Raw genomic sequence first — 25,766 nt, forward strand, 5'->3', positions numbered from 1 at the left:
AAGAGATGTATGAAGTGTTTCTCAGGTTAGTTTTGGATGACTTTTGCAGTTTAGCAGGCACATATCACCCATCTAGCAGACAGAGGAGTTAAAGACCTACTGATTTATGCCCATGGGAGGGAAAAGGAAAATCTCCCATAAGAATACTATTTATTCCAGTATTCTTTTTTGTGGCAGTGAAACACAAAAAGATACACAAAGATCAGGAAGAGGCTACAGAACCCATCACTAACAAGAATACCCACAACAGAGGGAGTGCCCAGAGAAATCATGGATGTCCATGCTGTGCTTTGGGCTATTCATGTACAAGAATTTGGTGCAGGAACAGGGCTAACAGAAGATTTCAAACATGCATGCGCACAGAGGAGGTTTTGACTGAGTCAAGCCAAACCATGGAGAACTTGTGCTCGGTTACCAGAGTCCACTGGGGTGCCCATGAAAAAATAACTCTCAACTTTACACACCTGCACTACCTCTTTCTTTTCCCAAAAATTACTGTTTTCATTTCAAACCATTAGAATTTTTACCTTAGCACTTTAAAAAATATAACTACATATTTATAAAACTAGCATGACTAAATAAAAATGCAGACGATCCTAACTGTTCCAAACAAACAAACAAAATAAACCCCAAACAAATCAGTTCTACTGATTCAAAAGAAACAATTGGAAGTAAGATGATAAGGCAGTAGAAAGCTGGAGTAACCAAGGGTTAAAGATACAGTTTACACTTGGGAATTGTCTATAATATGCTCCTCCTTCCCTAGCAGCTGCCAAAAATCATCTGACAGGAAACATAAGATTAAGTTTGTCCCACCTAAGTGAACAAAGAGATCTCAGAACAGGCAACCAGTTCACTGCAGAGCAAGAACTTTTCTAATTCTGCTGGAATCTGCACTGCTGGTCAGAAATTATTACTGGAGTTGTTTTCTTTATTTTAACATCTTGCTTCTAGATCAACTCATTCATTTTGGTCACACTGCAGTTCTTGTTGCTTCCCCTGTAAAGTTTAACTTAAAGCTCCAAACATAATCATGTGGAAAATGGACATTATTGATTCCTATGGTCCATTGTTCCCCCATTCTAAGTCCCTGAAGTTCAAGTTCAATCTGGAATTACATCATGTCTGGTTTCTCCTGGTTACCAGACGGCTTGAGACGTGACCACAGCTACAGAAAAAACAAACAGCCTTCTTCACGCTTCGGCTCCCCTATCGATTCAAACGTAAACTTTTTTTCTTTCTCTCAAGTATGCTTCAAGTATGGAGCATGGTTAATTTAGAGATTAAGTTCCAAATTAGATTATCTAATGGCATCTTAATGGATTGCTGACCCATTTCCTGTGGGATGGCAGCATGCAAGTCTGGCTTAAATACAACTAATTTCTTAGGAAGTGTTCTTAGGAAGTGTTTCTTAGGAAGATATTTGCCTGGATGGGAAGGAAACAATGTTTTGCACATCATTCTGCATTACAGAGTTGTGCAATCCTATTAGAATTATTAATTTAAATTGATAAAGATAAGAAAACATTTGATTTTCTCTCTGTGAATATTTTTGCACTCAGGAAACTTCAGCCTTTTTGTTCTTAAATTGTAATGAAATGGTACTTTTATTCCAAACCACTGCTGGGGAGAGGAATGAGGGAGGGACACAGGTCACAGTATATGAACTATTGCTCTAACAGGTGTCTGTGTTTGCCAAAATATACTTCCACAGACTTCCACGCTGCTGGCTGTGTAATTTTAGCTATATGTTTTCTCAATACCAAACATGTACAAGATATTGTGCTGCAAAAGCAATATGCACCCATTCTCAATTCCCCTCTGACTTCTCTCTTTGATAAATCAGATTATCCCCTTTGATTGCCTTATCACACTGTTAGCATAAACACACAGTGGTGCGGGGAGGGTGGGGAGTGGGAGGGGGAGGAATGGTGCTTGGAATGCTGAATACCCCACAGTACAGCTGAGAAAGAAATTCAGCACTCTGAGAACAGTGCTCCCCCCAGCATCCCCAGGAATGAGCCAGCTGTTGTACCATGCTGATGCTCAAGATAACAGAATGAAAGCATGAAATTCTGGCCCAGCCCATTTGCCTGGGTAGGGTAAAGGTAATGTTGAACAGTTAATGCAGCATGATTGTTAAAAGAATTAATATAAATAAAAATACATTTGTCGATAGCTGAATTGAAGCGTTCACTTTGGCAATGAAAAGTTGCTAACAGTCTGTGGAAGACTTGCAAATACTCCTCATGATCCAGGAGAGACATGCCAGCTTTTATGAGTATTTATACTGGAAATACCATCAATGGTGTAATGAGTGGCTTAGATTTAGGATCAAACTCATGCTATCAGCCTCACACACACACCCCCACTTTTTGTCACTCTCACTTGTTTCTTGAGTGTACTTTTTTCATACACTCTTGCCCTCACGTAGTGACTGAGACTGTATTTTTCTAAATGAGTCTTACAGATTTTCACAGCTTTCCCTCGCCTTCTGTCTCTAGGAAAACAGAACTGCCGTTATCAAAAAAAAAAAAGGATTTGGGTTTTTTAATGGTTTTGAGTATCTTCTTCACATGCACACCAAAAATATTACCTAAATGATCATAAAAGTACTGGAGAGCTTGTTTCTATTGATGTGCTTAAATCATTTTCAAAGTTCAGCAGACACAAAAAATACATTTATAAATAAATATAAAAAGTCATACAACAACAGAGTATGTACCCTAAATGTTCTAAGTAAGCAATGAAAAATTCAAGCCGATCCAAACAAAAGCTGTAGATGGTTTGGTATGAGGAGCAAAGTAAAAATTACTACTTCTCAATACTTCACCAAATAACTGGGATGGTCACTGAATGTTTTATATAAGTATTTCTTTTAAAGATACTAGAATATTTAAGTCAACTATGCAGAGTATTAATCTATTTTTTGTTATCACTTTTCACTGCAAGTCTTCTGGTTTTGTAGAAAATGGTGTATCAGTGATCTAAGTTTTTGTGGCTTGTTGGTTCTTTTTTGTTTAATATTATTCATATTCTCTTATTTTCTGCAAAGTTCAGCCTTGGCATACAGAACACTACTGTCTTATACCTGAATTTTTAAATGCCAACATATGCATCATTTTCTAAGGAAATAAAGCAAAACAAAACCATTTTGAAATCTATGCATTGTACCTACCATGAGGTGGGACAGGCGACTCTTAATAAGACAAAGACACAAAGAAATAACAGAAAGTTTTTGTCATTCACTTTCTCAAAACTTCCAAGGTGTGGTCCACCAGCAATGCTTGATGACAAAGCTTTCAACCTGACCATTTCTGCTACCTGGTATCTGTGGAGACAGAGCAGCTAACACTGAGGGACTGCCAACCTTTTCACCTGCCTAAGGTCAATAACCCTTCTGAAAAATCAGTATACTTAACCACAAAAGCCTGATGTAAAAGGTGAGACTGAGTACAATCAAACTGAGCTCTGCAGATCTAAAGCAATCACATAATCAAGCATTTATCAAACTATTTGGAGTGGCAACAACTTGTTTGGATTGGGATATATTTCTTTGCCCACATGTGACTATTACTTTAGCAATATATTCTTGTTTTCTAACACTAGTTTTAGGTTAGAAAGGCTCACTGCTCCTTAGTCCATGCAGGCATAATTTTTCTTCTTAGGTCCTCATTTCTGTGGGATTTGAAGAATGCCATATTTGAAAACACCACAACTAAAAGCCATCTACTTAGGCAGAACAGTTTGTTTCCTTGTCCTTCTAGGCTGTGCATAATCCAAGAGCAAGTGGCATAGCCTAGGCCTCTAATGAAATGCCCATGGCAGATTTTGTGCCCAGGCTCTTCTGGCAGTGCCTGTGTTTGTTGGTAGGGCCGCAGTGCCAGGCAGCATTCCGGGAGCGATCTGCAAAGCAGCGCGGTCTACAACAGCAAATGGATCGTGGAGCAGGCTTTCATTCACCACCAAAGTTTTCTTGAACATCACATGGAAATGTTTTCTCCCCCTTTTCCTTTCGTTTCACAATTTATGCCCAGGGTGTTGTATGATGGTACTGAAAAATGGAATTCACCAACACTAGGACAGTGCATCTACCAGTTTAACTGGCACTGCTTTACAGGGGACCGAGTGACATCTGATGGAAACTGTGTGAGGATGCTCCTAGACAGGTTGTTGTGATGTAATTTTATAATGTCTGTCAATGCCCTGAAAAAGGCCACTTTGTGGTGGGAGAATAAATCCCCCCCTCTGTGCTATAAAAGCTCAGTTTGGATTCACTCCTGGCAGTACATTGAAAATTCTGGCAATTACTGCGTGATGGGGATTTGTAATGTGAATCACAGCCCTTGAGGAGATGAGGTGAATCCATTAGCTAATTTTCCATTGTACTGTCTAATATATAAGGAAAGAAATGACAAGGTCTTATTTTACCGCCACAATTCTTCCAGACTTAAAACATTGTTTCATATAAATTGAAAAAAACCTGCCAAACCCAGAAGAAATTAAACTTCAGATTTGTAAACAGCACCAATTTTCAAATTCAGTAATTTCCCTTCCAAGTTGATACTCAAAAGTCCCAAAACTTGTAGCAATCCATAGTACCATCAGCACAATGCATCAAAAGGCTTTTTGTATATAGCGTGTATAAATTGCACTCACACACATACTTATATTAACTATTCAGAAGTACATCTATTTTCATATACACATAAATTTCAAAAAAAAATTTTTAATTATTTCATGAGTGGGTGGCTAATACTTCATCTGATAGGCTCCCAACCTACAAGCTTTACAAGGACAACCCTCATTATTGTTGATTGCTGCAGATAATCCTGTACATGAAAAAGATAAAAACTTTATGTTGATTAGTTTATATGCCTATTTAGATAAACATACACCTTCTGCTCTTATCAAAATCCATTATATAGAAGACATGTAAAATCTAATAAATTAATAATATGTCAAAGGTTAATGGAGTTTATTGTTTGATTTACTTGGTGGGGGGGGAGGACAGGGTGGGCTCATAGAAAAAGAAACTCTTTTTTTATAAATTGTTCCTAACTTTTCTGTTATCTAGGTGAAAAATAGGATGGTTTATATCTTACCTTCAGGTATATATTAGTAACCTAAAACTACACCAGCCAATTGGTAGGAAATGACTCTATGAATAACAAAGTTATTCTTTACCCAAAACCAACCACCACCTCAGCCATCTATTATTATACTCATCTATACCTCGAAAAACACAGTTTTCTTTCTGTTAACCAATCAGGTCCCAAAAATATGAGAGCAAATGACATTTTTAAAGCCTAAGATCAGTATTTCCTTCAACTGGCAAACCCTTTGCATAGGACAGCATGCTGTTATTGCAGGTGTTACATTAGGGGATCATCTAAAGTCAGCTTACATGAAAGACAACCTGAATGCGTTTAGGAGAAATGTTACACACATATTTTGATCATAATACCTCTGGAGGCCTACTAAAACAGATATTGCCGCTCTAAGCAACTTTTTTAGAGGCAGTGTAGGGGTGGAAATAATTAAAATGTTACCTTTGCCAAGTAATTCCCAATGTATCCTCACTGGCACTGGGGTATAAATGCCTGCCGTTTTGATTCATGGTCCAGTCACAAATTCTCAGCTGTCAATTGAAACCTAGCAGTCAGATATGGATCGAGCATACTACAGTTTTTAGTACTTAAATGAATACATGCAAACTAGTACTGTACATGGCAAAAGTCTTACTTTCCCAATAAGTAACTTGAAAAAACAAAACAAAGAAAAATAACTTATTTTGAGAAATAAATGCCTATAGACTTGTTTAATATAATGCCACTTTAATATGATCCTCTATTAATAAAGCATAAAAGAGTAACTAGTGTGTAGCACATAACAATTAGCCATTATTAGATTACAAACTGAGCTGGAATAAAAGGAAATGTTAATAATCAATAGTGCGATACTTTAAGAAAGGAAATAATTATGCTGTCTTTTTAAGCAGTGCTCTATATAAATGTGTATTTAGTAAGGTAAAATATAATCAATACCTTCTAGCATGCTTTTTTGTAAATATAGAAGACGTGCAATTTATAGAAAATTTGCCAAAATTAAACAAATTGTATGTTGTTATCATCTAGCCATTTAAGAAGAGTAAAGATATTTTGTAACTGAAGGTTATTAATCTAGTGTTACTGAAAGTGGTATTACTTAGCAAGAGGTGATAAAATAATCTAATCATGTTCAGACTCAGAAAAGTAAAATTTAAAATACTTTACTGCATTTTAATATAATGACAAATGTACTAAATGTTAGCTGAAACAAACTCTTCCCAGATCCTCAAATCATCAGTTCTGCCTTCACAGATTTTTCAAGTAACCCTCAGCAGCTCTGTTTATTTAACAGCTGCCCAATAGTGTTAGCAGATTTATTGAAAATATATGCTGCTTATTTTTAAGCTTAAGAAAGTGAGCTTATCTGGTTTCTGAAGAAAATATATGTTTTTTCCTCTGTATAGTCATGTCTATATAAATTGCTGTACTATTATATATGATTAGACACTCTGAAGATAATGTTGCTGAGTTTAATTGCATTCAATGCATTTTAGTTTTCTCCATCCATGTTCACATTCTTGAGATAGCACAGGCTACAGCAAACAAACTATAATAAACTGTTTTCACAGGAGCACAATTTATTGCAGTCTTTTCCTGAAAAATACAAATGCTGAGGACAAGACAATATTGCAAACCTGACCCTGTCTGGCTGTTAGACTAATAAGCTTCCTGCTGTTAAGGTCTGAGAAATGGAAATGTTAGTCTTTGATGTTTTCATAGGGATTGTTTCTTGTTTGTTATCTAAAGAACTCCAAGGGACCTTCTAAAGGCCATTAAAAGCATGACTAAACCACATGAAATTAACCAGAAAAGGAAACATGCGGTTAAAAAGTTTGCTAGAGGTAACTGTGAATAATATATTAAACATGTTTAAAGAAATGGGTAAGCAAACATTTGATTTAGTCACTATACAACACAGGAGCTTGATTTCAATAATGGAAACATAATAAAATATGTCAGCCCAGTTATTCAGTGTACTGTAGACATTTTCTGCTATTATCCTTAAGGATCTTCACTATAAATGCATATTTTAGATCTTCTTAACTTAGCTATAAAAACTCACTTGCAGCTGAAACAAAAGACTGAAAGGTTAAACCCTCCCACCCCATCCCCCTCTCTTACTTCTTCACGAAATATAAAAATCTATGAATAAACACCCTTTGGCTGATTAGAACCATTAAAAATATACTAAAATCAAAAACTTTGAATTAATTATTATTATTCACTTAGTTCTAACTCAAAAATCTGGCAAGCACTTAGCTTGCTATATAGAACCTAATAGCATTTGCCATTTGAGGAAAAGAGACTGATATACTGCATTTCAGTAAATTAGCTTCTGCTCTATATCACTATATTCTTCCCACAGTCTGTGTGAAAATCTTCCACACATATAGTTTATGAGTTAAATTATTATTAAGAAAGCACCACAAAGTTTTTGAAACATATTTCATAAATGTTAGTAATGGCATGCTGCTCTCTACATACAGTCACATGTACTTTACATACAGCCGAGCACTGCGAAGATAATAATGCAAAATGTGCATTTCGTACCTGATCTGTAGGCACATACATGCACATTTAGATGAAGGTTCATGCTCCGTGAGACTTAGTACTGTATTCACTGCACCAGCTGTGCCATGCTTGCAGTACTGGCAACACCATGGAGAGGTGCAGATTTGCATGACAGCTGGCTCTGTGACAAGCCCAGGGCTGTATTTGTTGTACTGAAATACACCTTCCCAATGTAAAAAACTGCTCCTTCACATTCCTCAGTAGGCTCACATAGCTGCCCCATTGTCTTTAAAAATTAACCTGCCTGGATTTTTTTTTTTTAATCTTCCTCATGTAAAACTTCTTCTCCCAAATCACTCCTATTGAAAGATCTCTTCATGTTTAAGATTTAGAAATATCACTTCCAAAGTCTGGATCTGCATCTTTGCATGTGTTGAGTGGCTTCTGAGTAAAAATACTGTAGAATTTAATAGAACTTCGTAAGTCTGGGCTCCTTTTGATGGAAGAAGTCTGTTCATAGCAGCAGTGGGAGGCTGCCCTGGGAGGATGGCCACATAGTCCAGAAGGGAAAGTTAAGGTGCATGGACCTGACATGAATACCAAGCTTTGGAAGGACATAAGGCACTTCTCTACAATATTTCAAGTGCTATATGTCATCTGGAGTAATACTGAAAGCTTTCTGTCCAGTTATTCTCCTCAGAGTAACGTAGGTACCGCTAAAATCATGCCACAGTGTTAGCTGGAGAGGAGAAGGCACAGTTATTCTTACCCTCCATAAGCCATCCTAAAAGTGTTTCTCGTCAGGATATGTGAAGAGGAGAGGCAGTAAACTACTTGAGAAAACTTACATTCCTCAGTAGAGAGACATAAGAAATGGTCCCCAGGATATATCTAATAACTGCTGAAAACATTACTAATTTTCTCAAATGTACAATATGAATGAAAAATAAATGGGCTGACTTGACATATGACATGGTGAAAAGTCTTCCCCAGAAGGCTGTTGAGCAGACTTGACCTTCAGTTCACAGTTCTGTGGATTTTTAGCAAAGCAAGCCACAGAAACCTCACTACCATAACATCTTCCATCCTCAAAACATTACCAATGATTTTCTTATTTATCTCTCATTTAAGCACAAGAGAATGAGGATGAGTCTTTATTATGAAGTGGAAAAGGATGCCCAGCCTTGCAGGAGATTAGGAATTCTCACAGGTAGCCCAGGAATTTTGGCATTTTCCTAGTCCTGGATCCTAGGCTCTGCCCTTATGCCTGTGATACATCCCCACTGCTGCACTCATGAAGCAGCCGAGAGCACAAAGCCCCCTGCTTGCATTTCTCCTGGGAGGCAGTGCAACTCCCTCATTCACCTGAGACATTTTACAGGAAGGGAAGACAAGCTTGGAAGTGGACACGGGCCAGAGACAAGCAAAGAAGAAGACCGAGTGGTTCTGTTCTGTAAAATGCCAGGAAATTGATTTTGTTTTGCACTTTCCAGAGCTGTGAGACATACTGATGTGAAGTTCTACCCAAGTGCTAGATTTTACTATAGCTGTCTTCACAGTTTAAACAGCACCTTGCAAGCACAACCATCCTGCAGTGTTTTAAGTATGCAAATCACACATACATTAAAAACCCACAGCCCAACAGCCTCAATCTTTAATCATATTATGAATGATTTTTAGTTAGTATTTAAGCAGATTTTGTAGTCTTGTAGCTAAAGAATGGCTAAGACTAACATTCATTTCATGTTTCTATGATAGCTAGTGAAAGAATATTTGTATTTTGGAAAATGCAATAGGAGACTGCCATAGCTTCTGTTAGTTGAGAAAAGCCCATTAAACTTAACATTTGCATATTGTCATTGTTCTGACTGAAACTTCCTTTAAATGTGTTTCCTCTCCAGCAAGCTTATGTGAAAGGTGACCTCTTATCCATTTACATACCTCCCTGGCAATCATGTGACCCAGTTTTACGTCAAACTGTCAATTATGATAAGGGACACAATAAGAACAGGCTAAGTGTTGATAACCTGTTTCCTGACTTTACTGACAAATTCTCTTTAGGAGTCCGCCTGTGTTCTTCTTTCAGCCTGCTGCTGAATGCAAAAGTAACATCCACTCAAAACATTGTGTAAACAAATACTCTGCGTTCAGTGGACATTTAAGTTCACAATTTCCATGATTAATAGTATGAAGAGAACTACATTTCAAACTGGGCAGCTAAGTAACTAAAGGATGCATCTGGTAAGAAGAAATTCCTACTGAAGAGACAGCGAAGGCATTTGTAGGAAATAAAAAGCTATCTACAGTTTTCTGATCATTTTGGAGACCTTATTATTATGTATATTGAAAAGGTCTCACTCATAACTGTAGAATCTGTGTGAAAATCATGAGTGCAACATACCATCATACCCCAAAAGTGCAAGCTTCAGTGAAAACCATGACACTGAGTTTATCAGTGCAAAAATTGGAAGAGCTCATTAACTTCTCAGCAATTGGGCCAGCATTAGTTAGCACAGTGAAAGTTCTAGAGATTATTGTTAACCTTAATAGCTATTCCATTTATTTATGTTTTCTAATTAAAAATAGAATTATCCATACAAGGCCAGAGGTGTACCAAAATTAAATGATCAAGAACAAAAACCTTGCAGATATTTGATTAATTTCAACAGAAACCTTTTTTTTTTTTTTTTTTTTTTTTGTGGTATCATTCATCTGCACTTAAAATAAATACAAGTGTCCATCATCCATCCATCCATCCATCCATCCATCCATCCATCCATCCATCCATCCATCCATCCATCCATCCATTTAAACTATTTACACAGTCAAAGTATATGACTAGTATTTCTGACAACTTTCTAGCATTATTGCCAGAAACAGCATAACCTGACTCTAAGTGTTTGTCATTTCAATACCATAATAAATCCATGAAGTTGGAGAACCATGACAAAAGCAGGCTAAAGAAATGTCATCACATAACTGTGAGGATCCTGATCATTAAGAGTTTGTTACTGAACTAATGATCTGGCCATTAAAAATACTTAACCAAAGGAATGTAAGCACAACTAGAATCCAGCAAGGAATTGTGTCCACTTATAGAAGGTAGAATTTGACTGACTTTCCTCAGTTTGTTGGTTTGTTGTTTTTTTCCTCTAGTCTAGGCTTAGAAATCACAGATCTCCAATAAATGCAAACTAACACAGGGGAAGAGGATGAAGGTGCACCCATATAATTGCAAAGATTATCCAACCTTTCTTTTTTTAAATTTAGCTAGGATGTTTCTCATCAGAGATAAAGAACAGTGAGCAGTAGATTTGGCTTCAGAAAATACTTCCACTAATGAAGTTGTGAAGCAACAATGAAGCAACAATAAAATTAAGAAAAATTCTATCATTCAGGTACTAGCTCTTATCATGTCCCTTGCCCTCTCCCATGGTGTTCTTCCTGCAGTTACATTATCAACATTTAACAGTTCTAGAAGCTGATGCTGAATCAAAAAAGGAAAAACAGGTGGTCATTAATATTTTCTAAAATACAGAGGAGGTCTGATATGAATTTTTTACAGTAAAATGCCACAATATATATGATTCTCCTAATGCCACTGAAGCAAGATGTTATTTTCTGTAACTATGCTGTAGCAGAGAAACAGCTGGCATTTCAAGGCAAGTAATGGGGACATCCACCAGCTAGTGTATCAGAAAGTGGACTGCTAAAATTCCACATTAGAATCTTGTCTTTCTAACTATCAATGTTCCAGGCTAAGTAATGCATATGACATCACAATTTCACAGTATCCAGATCAGTAAAAGCCAACAAATTCTCTCACTGGCCCTATTATATATTGTCTTTCAAAGTTTTTTTCAGTGCTCCCCATCTAAACGTGAGTATTTTGGGTATTCTGTGCTGTACATGGTTTACTAGAATTTCTAGGAAGCTATCACTTTGCCAGGACTCCAAATACATGTGTTGCCAAATACATGTGTAACTTTTAAATTTATTGTGGTTACTGTAACTTAAATGGGCTACATAATGGCTCTTTTTAACAGCAACAAAAACTACTCATGGGTACTTGCTAATGTTTCTCATAACCAGAGAGAATAAATCTTCATAAAGACTCCTCCAATGAAGTAAAAAAGGTACTGGTGACAATATTTATTCTTGAGGGGTCACTGTGCATTACAGGGGGGAATGTTTAAAAGATCTCTCTGGAACTAAAACCAATGGCTTTCTAATTGAAAATTTCTCTCCACTAATACAAAATGATTAATTGCCTTATTTCACGTACCCCTTGATTTTTCTTTTCATTCATCATGGCTTGCTTTAAAGCAAATGCATTTAAAATCTGCCACAAGAAGAGTGGTCTCTTTTATATTGTTGTAAAGTAATGAAAGGACATAGTAAATCAATCCCATTTCTGCCTTACAAAAGGATAACCTTTGCTCTATTGAAGTTGTTTGGACAATCTCAATGCTCTACCTTGCTTTCTGGGTTATATATGTGCATAGTCTGTCATCTCTGTATGTACATCACCTTTAGAATTGAGTGAAGGCAACTAATTAATTAGAAACATGTCTATACATACTTATATGTCCATATTGATCTACCTGAAAAACTTTAGGTATTCTGTTATTTCAGATAGTTTCAGCTGTGCATACTACTCCTTAATTTTCTAAGTATCTGTAGGCATTCATACACACAAACACACTCAGGCAAACACAGATATGTCCATTGCATATGTTAGAAGAGAGTAGTGAGTCAAGAGCAAAAACAATAAAACACTGATATTTTTAAATATCATGGCTCATTGGTCACCAATTGATGCTCTTGGATTAATATAATGAGACCATGAAGCAATACACTTTAGAAAGGGGAACAGTGGTTTAACACGGTAGCATTAAATAATTTTTTCTGCTTCTGAAGTGTATGTGAGATTTAGCTTAGTTTCCCCTTCCCTTCAAGCCATTTGGCCACATGTTTTACCATGACAGGGAGTATCAGACACAACACTTGTCAATACCAAAGATCTTTGAGATCCCTCTCACTTTGATGTTCCAAGGACACTGCTGAAATTTTGAAATCTATTTGGATCTACGCAAAGAGAAAAATAAATAGAAGATGCAAAACATCAGCAATATGTATGTCAAGTTCAGCCAGGAGAAAATTAAATATGCTTCTATTACTTTCTGGCATGTGACGAGAAATTTAGAAGTCTTTCAATGAGCTTGGAAGGTGGAGTAGGCCTAAGCAGGAGCAGTCTGCAGAAAATATTGTGTCCAAAAATACAAAGGGGAAAAAACATATTGCGCATCCCTAAATTAACAGGATGTCAGAGACACTTCAAAGAACACTATATAAAACTTCACAAGACCTCCACAAATTACATTTGCTGTGCACAAAAAAAGAGAGGTGTTGTGTGTGCTTTAAAAAACAATATTCAAATGTTGCGTATCTTGAAAAAAGAAACCTTTCATCGTAATGACTACATATTTCATAATAAAAAATCTTTGAGGGGTTAAAAAAATCCAACAAAACTATATACCAGAAAAGTTATTGAGAAATTAATGGCTGGAAAAGCCACTTATGGTCATTACATATTTTCATAATAAAAGTGTACAGATGTTTGAATTTAAGTCTTGCTAGTTAAAAAAAATAGTTGGCACCTCATCAGCTATTTTGAATAAATTATCATCTTTATGATTATCTGTGAACTCTGCATGCGGTGACCTTTAAAATGGGCATACTGCCTCCTTGCCCTGTGAGTGGGTATGGATAAGGAGTTTCAGCTGAAGCATGGGTCAGCTATCTCTCAAAAACGTAGAACAGGTAGGTTTTACTGAAAAATGAAAGAAATGCATATAAACTGCTGACAGGAACACAAGTCTGAGGAAAAAACACATTACAACAAATACCAAGGCCTATTTAACACTCTCTTATTGCTACATTCAGCTTTTCTCCTTGTAACATTTTACATGTTGTGAACTTCAAAGACCTATACTGTTAATATCTAAGAGGAAAACAAACACACATCATAAAATACATTAAAATTCTAAAGGGTCTGAATTTATTTTTGAAATGTACCATTTCTTTATGCGCATGGCCTTGCTACTGACTGCAGCTAATTTATTTGTATGCCGTCATTAATCTCAGCTCTATATTTTCACAGTTTGGGTAAACACTTCATTTGCATTAAATTTATGGCATTAATGAGATGTGAAATTTAAAATGCTACTTGAAATATAAATGATGTAAGAAACTAGAATAAAAATGCGCTTTTGTCACATTTGAAATCAGCAGACCAATTTAAACCTATTACGCTAGAAATTAGGATGTGCTGCCTTGAGAATTCGGTTTTACAACTGATCTTCTAAAAGTTAAATGAAGAAATGTGTTAAGCATTGGAGGAAAAGGAAACAAAACTTGAAAATAATAAACTGTATTTTTTCCTTTGAAAGTTTTGCTTATTTTTATAAACTGATTTTGAAATTAGTATTTGTTTCTTAAACACTTCATTCCACTTCCTAAAATCCTATTCAAGATTAAATGTATGAACTCTTTAAAAATAAAATATTGAAAGAAACATATAAGGAGTTCCCCAAGATGGGACCAATCTAAGAAAGAAAGAATAGGATAAACTGATATTTCTTAAAGCATTCAGTTTGTTTTGAATAAACATCATCTTCACGTGACAAATACTGAAAACCTCAAGATTTCAGTCTAATCCAAGATACCAGTGGCAGCACGTAGGAAGGTAATACCACAAAAGCTTCTCTACATCATTACACCTATGTGAAACTTGCCCACCTGTTGCTGGTGTAGGAAGGATGGGTCTCTTGGGCTTAGTCCCACATATCGATTGGCTTGGGATGTGCCTGAGGCTGTGTAGGCTGATTAAGGAAGAACAAAACATATTGATAAAAATACCAACCTATCATTTCTATTACCTTGTGCAGGTACAGTACAAATATGAGAGATCTGAGAGTTATGATTTTGCAATATATAGGAAGTGTCTTTGGCATTTCTTTCGGAGAAAGCAAAAGAAATATTGGACCAAATTTGGAAAGGCATGTAAATTCCTATAAACTTCAATGGAAGCTGCATGTGTAAATCATAATGGTGTCTCTTGACAATAGTAGTTCCTTTGATTAATTTTTTTTAATTATTTCATAATTTATTTATTTGAACTAATCACACTTTTAATTTCCATTAAACCAATCTAAAGCAACTGTGAAATCACTGAAATTACAATGCTGAGAGAAAATATTTATGATAATTTATTTATTATTTTTATTTCTGTAAAGGCCTTGTTTTTACCAAGAAAGTACCAAACAACTCTAAAAGAAGAACAGATATTTGAATTAAAAGTTTGGTTTACTTATGTGGCATGAAATGAATCTTTGCAGTAATGGGATATAATCTGATTAATATTTTCCTTAGAAGGGAGCTAATTCTTACTGTGCAATATAACAGAAAATATTCAACTCCACCATACATCAGAAAACAATATTTTCTGAGGGGAGCAACTAAAACAATTCTCTCTCTACCTGCTTCAGAAGATTGAAGAAATCCATTTCTCAGGAGAAAGGGAATGTCAAGTGGTGCCAGGATTAGCTACAGAGAATGGATCCTTCACCCATAGGACAAATTCCTCTCTGGTCTCTCCCAGTAATTCCTAAAAGTTCTCATGATAAGTGGCACTTATCAAATTATTTAGGTCGTCTTACTCAACTTTCCAGTGTGGAGATGTCCACACTGCAATCTGTAGCATCACAGCCTGGAAACTTGCTGGAAAACTAGCAAAGACTTGGTAGCAAAATTAGTAAAAAGGGACAGCATACACATACAAGCATGCCAGTGAGAAACTAGATGAGAGGACTTACTAAACTGGCCTGCTAATATTAAGTTCATGTGGAAAAAAACCAAGAAAATGCATTCATTTAAAAAAAAATTAAATTCTATATACAATAAATAGGTTTTACTGAAAAACTGTAATAAGAATCAACCAATTATTAGAAGGAAATTTTGATGGAGGCCAAATGGTTCCACAAATATTAGTAAAGCCTGATGTTCTTTCTCATTAATAAAAATTCTGCTATAGCACTTTGAATGAAAAGCAGTGCTAATCATTTGTCAATTTATTTTTATTACACTGAATAATAATGATATTTTTTTTGTCCAAGTTACATAAATATATAGCTATATATATTTTGGACCAATCAATCAGTCAATTACTGCAAATACAAGTAAAACTATGCTATAGAATATGTTAGGTGTTGATTTTCCCATTAAGTAAATATCAGTAATCTGTGCGGAGGACCTATTACGACTTACAGTGCAGTTTGACTGATAATACAGTTTATATGTATTCATACATAATTTATATATCAGAGGGACAGGATCCCTCATTTTATTGTTATTTTCTTCATCAACGAGCTATATTTCTGCATTTTTTTTTATGCTCTTACAGTTACCATCCCAGTGTCAAAAGCCTGTATCAAGGACCTAGACTAATGCAGCTTTCCAAAAATCATAACACACCTGAGCAAATGAGGTGTTATGCCTATCTTGTAGGCAGTACGGCCACATTCAAATAAAATTTGCACATAGGGATTTTTTCTATTGTTATTTATGTGCTGTAGTGGCAAGAATTTACTTGGAAACTAATAGGGAAGCATGGAACAAGCCTTATTTTAAGTATCTAAGCCAAGGTGTCCTAAAGGTTCAGCAGGAATCAGCTGCTCAGGTTCCCATGAGTCACACAAGAAATGGAAAATATGTAAAATATGATCCAAACAGTTCCCTTGGTAGTAGGACAATGTGCAGATTAGGTATGCTTTCCTATAATGATGATGAAGGTCATATAACCAGAAAACATCTCAAAACAGTTCTGGCATTTACTATGGTTTTTTTTCCATTTTTATCAGAAACCCTGACCTCATCTAAGAGAGATGTGTAGTCTAAGCACAATCATGTCAAAGTAGAATGAAACCACAAACACTTGAAACTATACAAGAACTTAGTTTTCTCAGTTTTCTGTTCTGGTGCAAATGTTTAGAGTAACAGCTTCTACTTTGCTGCTAAACCTAACTTTTTTTAGAAGGTCCAAAAACTGTGCCACAAATCACCAGTGGGGCTACAGATAGACTCTTAATAAACTATCATACTTAAGACCTCTTAGCAAAACTAATATACTGAAAGGGCAGATAAAATGCTTCCATAAATATATATCAATATTTTTTAAATTTTTTTAATACCTGAGCAGCAGTTTCTCTAAAAGTTACTACTACCCTTTTATAAAAAATGCTTAAAAAGTTTTCTTCTTTACATCTTATGCCTTTGAATCTCATCTCTTCCTCAGATTCTAATGAAAAGTTTTAAAGTGGTAGGCCACCTGAAAAGGATACCGTTTATAGTCTCCACTAATGGCAGACCAATAGTTAGGGAGTGTATTTGAATTTCAAATATTAAATAGGTCTAGAACAAGTAATTTTAATGTTACAAATCCTAAAGAGACTAATACTTTTAAAGTCTGTAAAGATTTTTTTCGAAGAATCTGGAAGTGTCTCCTAAAAATCTTCACCACTCTGATAAATACTGGTAACACTGGCCATCTCAAATCCAAATAAAATTTCAAGGAACACAGAAATTCAGAATGCAGTTAAAGAGCAACATTCTGGACCACTTAATCTCAAGGGAAGAAATTAGTCTAGATATTTGCCCTTATTTCTAGAACTGCAATTCCATTGAAGATAATAGGACAAATAACATGATCCTATATGTAGTAAAGAGAATTAAAACATTGAAGTTAGAGTTTGTTACTTTATATTTTAAAAAACAACAAGCACAAGCAGCGGATCTACCATCCCTTGTATAAATGACAAGGAATGAAATTTTTCTTTTGCCACATCAGTTGTTTTTTGCTAAAAATGACACAACCTATATTAACATGCAACTATCATAGCTCAGATTCAGTATGTGTCGTAACAAGGTTTGATTTCTGTAGGAAAGTTCATTGAGGAGCAAACTATCCAGTCCCTGTTTGGAATTCCATCTGTGGGTCATTGTAAAACCTTACTGTCTGGGTGTGCTTCTCAATGTCTTAACAATGTCCACCTCAGATGAAAAAACACATTTTCTTTTCCTTGAATAGTGGTCAAATATGCAGGCTTTTCCCTTTCATTTTGTTTGTCATGTCACAAACTTTGGCTTGCTTAACATGAGCCATCAGTTGAAATTTTGGGAGGAAAAGCTTTGCAGTCAGACCATGTTTGCTCTCCATGTAAAATGATGAGCACCCACTTGGTCAAATAGTAGGAAAAGGCGCCTTTTTCTGGCCTCAATTTGAAATCATATCAAATCTTTGATGGACATTTTTTGTTTCCTAAAGAAATACTTACTGGTTGCTGTAGGTGAAGATGCCTCACCTTCAGTGGATGTAGTGATGGGTTTAGTATCTGTCATGGTCAGGGTCACAGGTCGCACCGCACTGTGATGGGGAGAGGGTGCCAAAACTGGAGTAAAATGGCCAGGCACTTTCCCTACTACTTGACCACTGCTGTTAGGCTACAAAACAAAACCAAAAGAATGCCTTGTGAAACATACACATTGTGTTTAAGGAACCTACCTATCTTAGGGTTTTCCAGAACTGCCCATCATCATAGCACCTGTGTTTTGGAATGTGCTGCTCTAAATAGGCTATGTATTTCCATGTGATATTTTCACCAGACAGGTCCCTTTTCAGGGGAAAAAGGACCATGTACTACTACCACAATAGTAGTACATGCTCAGGTAGCAGTACTTTTTGGTAAGCATTCTTCCTACCTGTGTCCACATGTATCAGATTGTTTCAAAATATTTTTGCTGCTCATGCAGTGTCTGTGAACCAGAATCCCATGACAGCAGGAGTAAACTGACCAGGCACAGGCCCTAATGTATGAAGAATTAAGAGCAAACAACTGATGTAAAACCTCTCTTTTCACATGCCGTACCACTCTGGCTTGGAGGATAACGAAGACTTGACCACAGCTGTCCACAGAGGTTACTCACACAGGAAGGCTGACTAATGATTCACAATTTGGGAATAGGGTAGAGGGTTTGGACACGATGCACTATAATGTACACATTATAACACCTGGCAAAAAGCCACCTACTAAAAACACAGAAGTGTTTAATAATGGGAACTTTGCAAGCCAAGAGCATAATAAGTAACAACACATCTTTCATAGATGCAAGAGGCTGTCTGCATATGACCTTATGCCAGGTACAGGTCACCACGGTAATGTGGTACTTTCTACATGCAGGCACGTCTGAATGTGGCAATGTTGGCTGGTAAATATATGTTTATCCAGTGCTCAAACATACCTTAGACATTCTACATGAATGCAAATACTCCAAGGGTAAATAACTTGCAATAGACACTAGCACATAGTAAATATTTTTTGCAACAGCAGCTGATAACTTCTGTCTTAAACTGATTGTGTGCTCTATGAGTCACAAGTATTTTAAAAGAGTCATACAAACATGAAATACTGGGAATCTTTTAATCAGAAGCATCTTGTTAAATTATGATAACCCAAAGACATGGACTGATAAAGGACACAATTCAACTGATTCAAGGAAAGGTTAAAGGAGGTAAACATGACTATGGTAATGAAATAATAACTGGACTGACACAATTACCACAAATATGTGAGAAGTATAAACACACAGAAGAGGAAGGAATTATTTGGAAAATACAGGAAATGCATACTTGGAGTAATGGAATGAAATTGAGAAGGAGGAAATTTAAAATTAATACCACAAGAAGCTTCCTGGCAGTATGATTCACTATACTTTGCAAATGCACCCAAGGGAGAGTCTTGTTTAGGACATCTAAAGCTAAATTAGCAGAAAACACTAGAAAATGTAAGTGCAAACGGAAACAAATATGGTATCCATAGGAACATAGAGCAGTTAGCTGTCTCCCCTCTCAAAAAACACACACCTATATGAAAAATAACAGTAAAAAAACACATTAATTATGAGTGGCAAACTGCCACTCCTAATGAGAAAAAGTCACTCTCTAGACCCAACTCTTGTCAGGAAGACGTGCTCACTAAGTTGGGCTGGATTTTCACTATGTTTTTAGGGAGTCTGCTGCAGGGGCAGACTGCAGGCTCTTCTCCTGTCCTGGCAGCTGAGCTGTCCACGCAGCCTGCTGGAGGGAATACCACCTCTCATTTGCTTCTGGTAGCTTGTAAACGGAGTTGCTGACCTGCAACCACAAGGCTACCGCAGAAGCCTTAGCTTACGTGGTGCGCTAACATCACAAAAGTAGCTGAGAATCTCTTACCAAAATGATCAACTTTTATTAAAATTAAGAAAAGAAGATTCTGTGAAGTGTATGGATTTAAACAGACAGTATAATCAGCTTACAAAAGCAGCTGTCTCCAAAGACAGACAAGAATAAATTAGAATAAATTAAAATAAATTAGAAGATCACAGGAGACCATGATGATTTACAGAAATGTATCACTTTATGTTGTACTGTAGTGATCCCAGCCAGAAGACTCCACAAGGACCTCAGTTTGCCCTTGTCCATATGGCCCAAATGACCAAACCCACTCCTTGTTCAGACAAATATGAAGAAAAAGATTATACTTATACCCCATTTTCTTCTAAAACAGATTCTTTCCTGTGTGATACATAGTGGCAGTGCAGTACATCACCCTGCTCCATCCAAATAGAGGGTGAAATCCCATGCTTGTTGACAGCCATAGAGGATTTACCAGTGATTTCAGTAGATGCACTTTGCGATTCCCCACATCAAGTGCCTCCATTTCTTTCTTTTTTTAATTCCCTGAATTTCCTCCTAAGAGGAAGTTCTATATCTGTCTCACATGTAAAAGTGAGTGAAGATGCAATACAATGATACTAAGGTCTTCTATTCAGAGAAAAGAAACCTCTGAGGTAAAAAACAATGAAAACTTGGTACTTTAGTGAGCTTAATTCTTATAGTTCCAAGACTTCACAATCTGCATATTAGATTTCAAATGCAATTGCAGTCCAGTTGTAAGTAAGCACATACCTGGTGTGAAGTTTACAAATACATTTCTTCTTCAACAGTCGAGCTGTCTTTGAGATGTAAACCAAGGTCCTCCTTTTGACAAAGGTTTTCATAGGAAATGTTACACTTGAAATTTGCTTTACACTTCAGTGTTTTTCGAAAGTGTGCTACTTTTGAAAACAGTTTATGAATGGTACTCTCATACTCCTGCAAATTCCATTAGAAGAACATCTCTCATAAAAAGCCTTCAAAAAACATCCATATCTGTTTTTCTTGCATGCAGTGAACAAGAGTGGAGCAATTAACCAAACTAATATCTAAGTTACCATAACTAGTTTGCTGCTTAAGATTGTAAAAGCACTCCTAAAAAACAGATAATGTAATTGCCTCAGAGTTATTGCTTTGGCTTGTCTTCAGATTCATGCAGATAGTGCTGTATCAGTTTATACTCAATTCACACTTCCATAGTTATCTTTGGAAACACAACATTAAAAGCTTTCGAAATAAAAGTCTACATTATGGATGGTGCAACTGATAGCAGTACAAGCTCATGAACATCAGCTCTCTCAAGTGTCTCAAGTCCAGTGACCTGCTTAAAGTTTTCAGTCCAAAAAGGGAAACCCTTTTGTCAGAAACAGCCCCTTCATAACCTTGTTGAAAACTAAAAGCTTGAAAGAACTTCTGTGACCTATTCACCTTTTGTCCTTTACAGTTATATCAAACAATATTTTAGCATGGAAACTGCATATCTATTTGGACACTATCCACTTGAATTAAAAGTGTAAATACTTATAGTATTTTATTTAACACAAATTAATTTTTTCGTTATACAAAACAAATTCTAGTTCTAGTTTTCCTGAAGAGATTCTTACAGACAAAGGCATTGCAGGTGAAGAATCAGCTGTTACCATCAAATAGGGCATCAATATGTCTATGTGATGGATTCACAGAGGCAATGCCTGAGGCATAAACCTCAAGCAAATTCCATAGAGGCAGTTGTGTTAGATAAACAAGCTGTGCATTGGAAAATTTGTGAGGAAAGAAGTAAATATAATGAAGGTCTGGGAAATTTTGCTCTTATTTATGCAGGCATACATTTTTCTACTCTTGGATTGAACACTAATTTGATTTTCAGATCTGTTACAATTTTGATCTTTTTTAATTCCACCATCTTGGTTTGCCACAGTTTCATTCATTTATGTGCCCAAAGCCAAAGACAAGTTGTATTTGCTGTCACAGCTGTAACATAACTCAGAACGACAGGCTGTTGTTATCTGGTGGTATGCACTGTGCACATTTTATTTTAATCTTCAGGTCCGAAGTCTGAACAGAAACCTGTAACTGATTTGAATACGGACTTTCTTAAAGTCAGGATTCACTGTATCTCTTTTCCCTGAAAGGGCTTTTGAACATATTTATAATCAGCATTTAATCAACCTCCTTTCAGACTTTTGATCACAAACATGCCCAAATATCAGCATATTTAATCTTAGTTACTCAGTTACAATTCAGGACAGTGTTTTGTCATATAGTCCACTACTTTCAGTGTTACAAAAAATATTTCTGATGCTATAATGAAATAGAAACTACTAACATCTACAGATGAGCTAACCAAATGCAACAGAAGTTTGAAACATCTATTAAAAAATTCACATGAACTATTTATTGCTTAAATTATCAAATATATTTGTTGCTCACATATGCATTTTTCAAAAAAAACCCCTGTCATTATACTTCTGAATTCCAAATAAAATAAATTCAGTTTTCCTTGAAACCTTAAGTACAAATCACCTTCAAACAAATAATTAACAAAGGCCAGAAATTTTATTAACCTGAGCGTATCCTGGGTATAATTATATAGGATACTCTGCTAGGTGTTTCAGAAAGAAGTTTCAAGGCTTAACAAAACGTTATATTACTCTATCTAACCACTACACTTGGAGAATAATATATTTGCTTCTCAAAACACAGGTTTTTAATAGAAATTCTGTGTTTCACAATATAATATTATAGCTAGGTGATAAACCAGCGAATGCAGTTTAGTCAAACTGGATACCATGCATTTGGAAATACCCTTTCACCCTTTCCTCTCAAGAATTCCAGTTGCTTGTAAAGGCAAAGTTACGATATTACAGTGAACAATATTACTGTAAAATCCTATGGAAGGGTAGTTTTGAGAAGGCTGATTGAATTAATTTTGTTGACAAACATATGGGAGATAGAGTTTTGGATATTTTGGTATTTTGCTCCCATAGCAAATATCTTACATTAAAAATTGTTTACTAGACACATCTGTGAACCTGGAGATCACAGCTGATAGGTTCTGTTCTTGAGCCCAGGTCATTGTGCTGTACAGCGCCCACAGAGAGTGATGAATATTTTAGAAAATTTACAACTGAAAGAAAACAGAAATATCTTCCATTTTTCTAATTTCCCTCTCTTCTTTTTGTCTAGGGCACCCTAATGCTCTATCACCTCTAAAAATCAAATGGCCATGTTATTCTACCATCAGACATAGCTGAATGGTAAGCAGTCAGTTTCTGAAATGTGTGAAACACACATCCTCAATCTATCACCCACCTGACTAATAGTGATGCTTTTGAGACTCTGCTAAACATAAGGAAATGGCATTACTAGAGTATGACTGCAGAAAACACTGTAGGGCAGTTTGAACCTGGTGGGTTCCATAAAGCATTTGTTTCTCACAAATCAAGGCTGCATACATTTTCTTTCTGCTATTGAAGACTAAGGTAGCAACAGAAGAGCGCTTTTTCTTCTTTTAGTGCCCCTTACCACTTTTCAGAGGAATGAATCTCCCTAGCTTCCCTATTAAGAATCTGAGTAACTCATTGTGACAGCACATGTTACACAGACCTCTGAAATACCACACGAAAGCTTTATGTGGTATGACATGCAGCTACCTGCATGAAAAATTAGCTGTAGAGAAATACACATTGCTGCCAGTTCTTGGCTGAGAACATCCCTTCTGTGCTTTCTATAAGAAACCAAGGTGTCGGCTTTGATCTAGAAAGGCCCAAGTCTCATTCATTTGATGAACTGTTGTATGAATTTTCATCTTGATGTAATGCTGCTGAATCTGAGAGCAACTGCAGAGTTTCAGCAATCCATGTTCAGACACGGATCTCATAAGACAGTCTAGAGTCCTACGTCCTGAATCACAATTTTACCTGCGATAAACTTTACACAGAATCACAGAATTTCTAGGTTGGAAGAGACCTTTAAGATCATTGAGACCAACCCATGTTCTAAGACCTCAACTAGATCATAGCACCAAGTGCCACATCCAGTCTTTTTTTAAACACATCGAGGGATGGGTAAGTTTGTGTGACAGAAGCATGGGAAAGGAATTCTCTTTGTAGATAAATGTTCAAAAGATATCTTTATATTACACAGTATTTCAGGCACTCTGGAGACTTATGCTCATGGACTGAGAACAAATTATATACAAAATAATCATTTACAATTGCAAGTAAATCTTAAAACATCCTGTCAGTAGATAATGTTAAGCTAGGACTCAATCTTTGCCTTCCAATCACAATTAAAAACTGCACATTGCCCTATTTATTCTTCAATAATGTTTTAAAAATTACAAGGAAAGACTTGCTCAAGAAGCTGAAAATTATTAAACATCAACAAATAAAAGAGGTCCTAGTTATACCAAAGAAACTACATGCACACAATTTTGCATGTTTTGGCTTATTCTGCTAGTACTCTCCCAAGCATCAACAGGAAACACTTTGACCAGCCCAAAGAGAGCCTCACAAGATCCCCTCATCAACACCAAGGAATGTAATTATTGTATTGAAGAATGTAAGACAAAGCATCGGCCTGGCATCCCTGAAGAACGTTCCTTTCATTGAACAAAAGGTTCAATATCCCAATCAATTACAGCAGGAAAATAAGTGGCCTGATCAGCTTCCAGAAACAACTATTCTCAAGTACTTCAGATATTTCTGTCTTCAGACAAAGTTAAAACCAGTGAAAAGATAAAGCTGCAAACTAGCCCACTCTGCAATAAAGTATGTTTTATCAGACACAGGAATTTTAGGCAAATATGCAGTCATATATACTGCAAACATGCAGCAGTTCACTCAGCCTGTAGTACATAACACATGTAAGCCAGTTCTTGTAAGAAGAAAACAGTCCAACACTTAACTCCCATCAAGTTCTGTTAGTTTTACCGTATCATGAAAACTGCCTATTTCATCATAAATATCACAACATTTGAGCTAAGGTTACAGAAAAATTGTGCCCTTCATAATAACGTACTCAAAAAGCTTGGAAGATTGTCTGCTTCTGTTTGCTTGGTTCAGTCAGGAAAAAAAAGATAATTCTTACAGATACCAGGATGTTCATCAGCAGATTCACCTCAACTGTTTACTGCATTTTCTTCATCACACCTGTGAATGCTTTTTTTGTGATTCGCCACACCTTCCTCAGGAACTTATTCCATTTAACTCAACTGTGAATTATGTTTGGAGGTTTTGATTTTGATTTCAGCCACACAAGTGATGTTGTGCTTGACTATTTGTTCAGGCTCATTGGAAATCTTATTTTGATACTATATATGATTCATACACTCCTTGGTAATAATGAATTTCATGTGTGTGCAGATTTGTGTGTGTGTGTATATCTGTATTTGTGTACACAGATACAGAGGAGGTAATATTTTCTAAGATTAAAAGATTCACCCATCTGGAATCATTCAAAAAGGAAATACATGCTGGAAATCTGTGGTAGCTTTGAAAACCTCAGCACACTCTAGGTGGATAAACAGCGTAGGAGGATTAGACACATATCAATCCACTAGTCTTAGATGAAACTTGCATTGAATAATCAGAATCAGTCAGGGACACCGGTACCCCACCATAATACAGATCCATACTCACACACACAACCTCAACCAGCAACATGAGTATCTCTCTAAGAAGAAAAGCACCGAAATAAATATACTATAAAGGGCTTAGCAGAAATTCTAAATCAGTGGAAAGTACAACTGTTCTCAGAACCCTGGGAACTTACCAGACTGCTGGCTTGAGACAAGTCCAGTTCTATATCTAACCAGATCTATTTCTGTTCAG

The 25,766-nt window shown here is 36.2% G+C and overlaps 1 protein-coding gene across 5 annotated transcripts in view; it reads right to left on the minus strand.

Moving 5' to 3' along the window:
• NFIB (nuclear factor I B) overlaps positions 1-25,766 on the minus strand; it is a 169,740-nt gene that overhangs the window by 11,740 nt on the left and 132,234 nt on the right. The window contains exons 9-11 of one of the 5 annotated variants that reach the window (XM_084225515.1): positions 18,044-18,182; positions 14,424-14,506; positions 5,553-5,641 (exon numbers count right to left, since the gene is read on the minus strand). The exons of 1 other annotated variant lie outside the window; for it this stretch is intronic. In XM_084225515.1, coding sequence (XP_084081641.1) covers positions 5,553-5,641; positions 14,424-14,506; positions 18,044-18,182 — 311 coding nt within the window. Of the gene's footprint in view, positions 1-5,552; positions 5,642-14,423; positions 14,507-18,016; positions 18,183-25,766 lie in introns of all 5 variants that reach the window. 3 more of the 5 variants (XM_084225514.1, XM_084225512.1, XM_084225511.1) reach the window with 3 other exon arrangements.

This window comes from Fringilla coelebs, assembly GCF_963513975.1.
Source record: "Fringilla coelebs genome assembly, chromosome: Z".
Classification (NCBI taxonomy): Eukaryota; Metazoa; Chordata; class Aves; order Passeriformes; family Fringillidae; genus Fringilla; species Fringilla coelebs.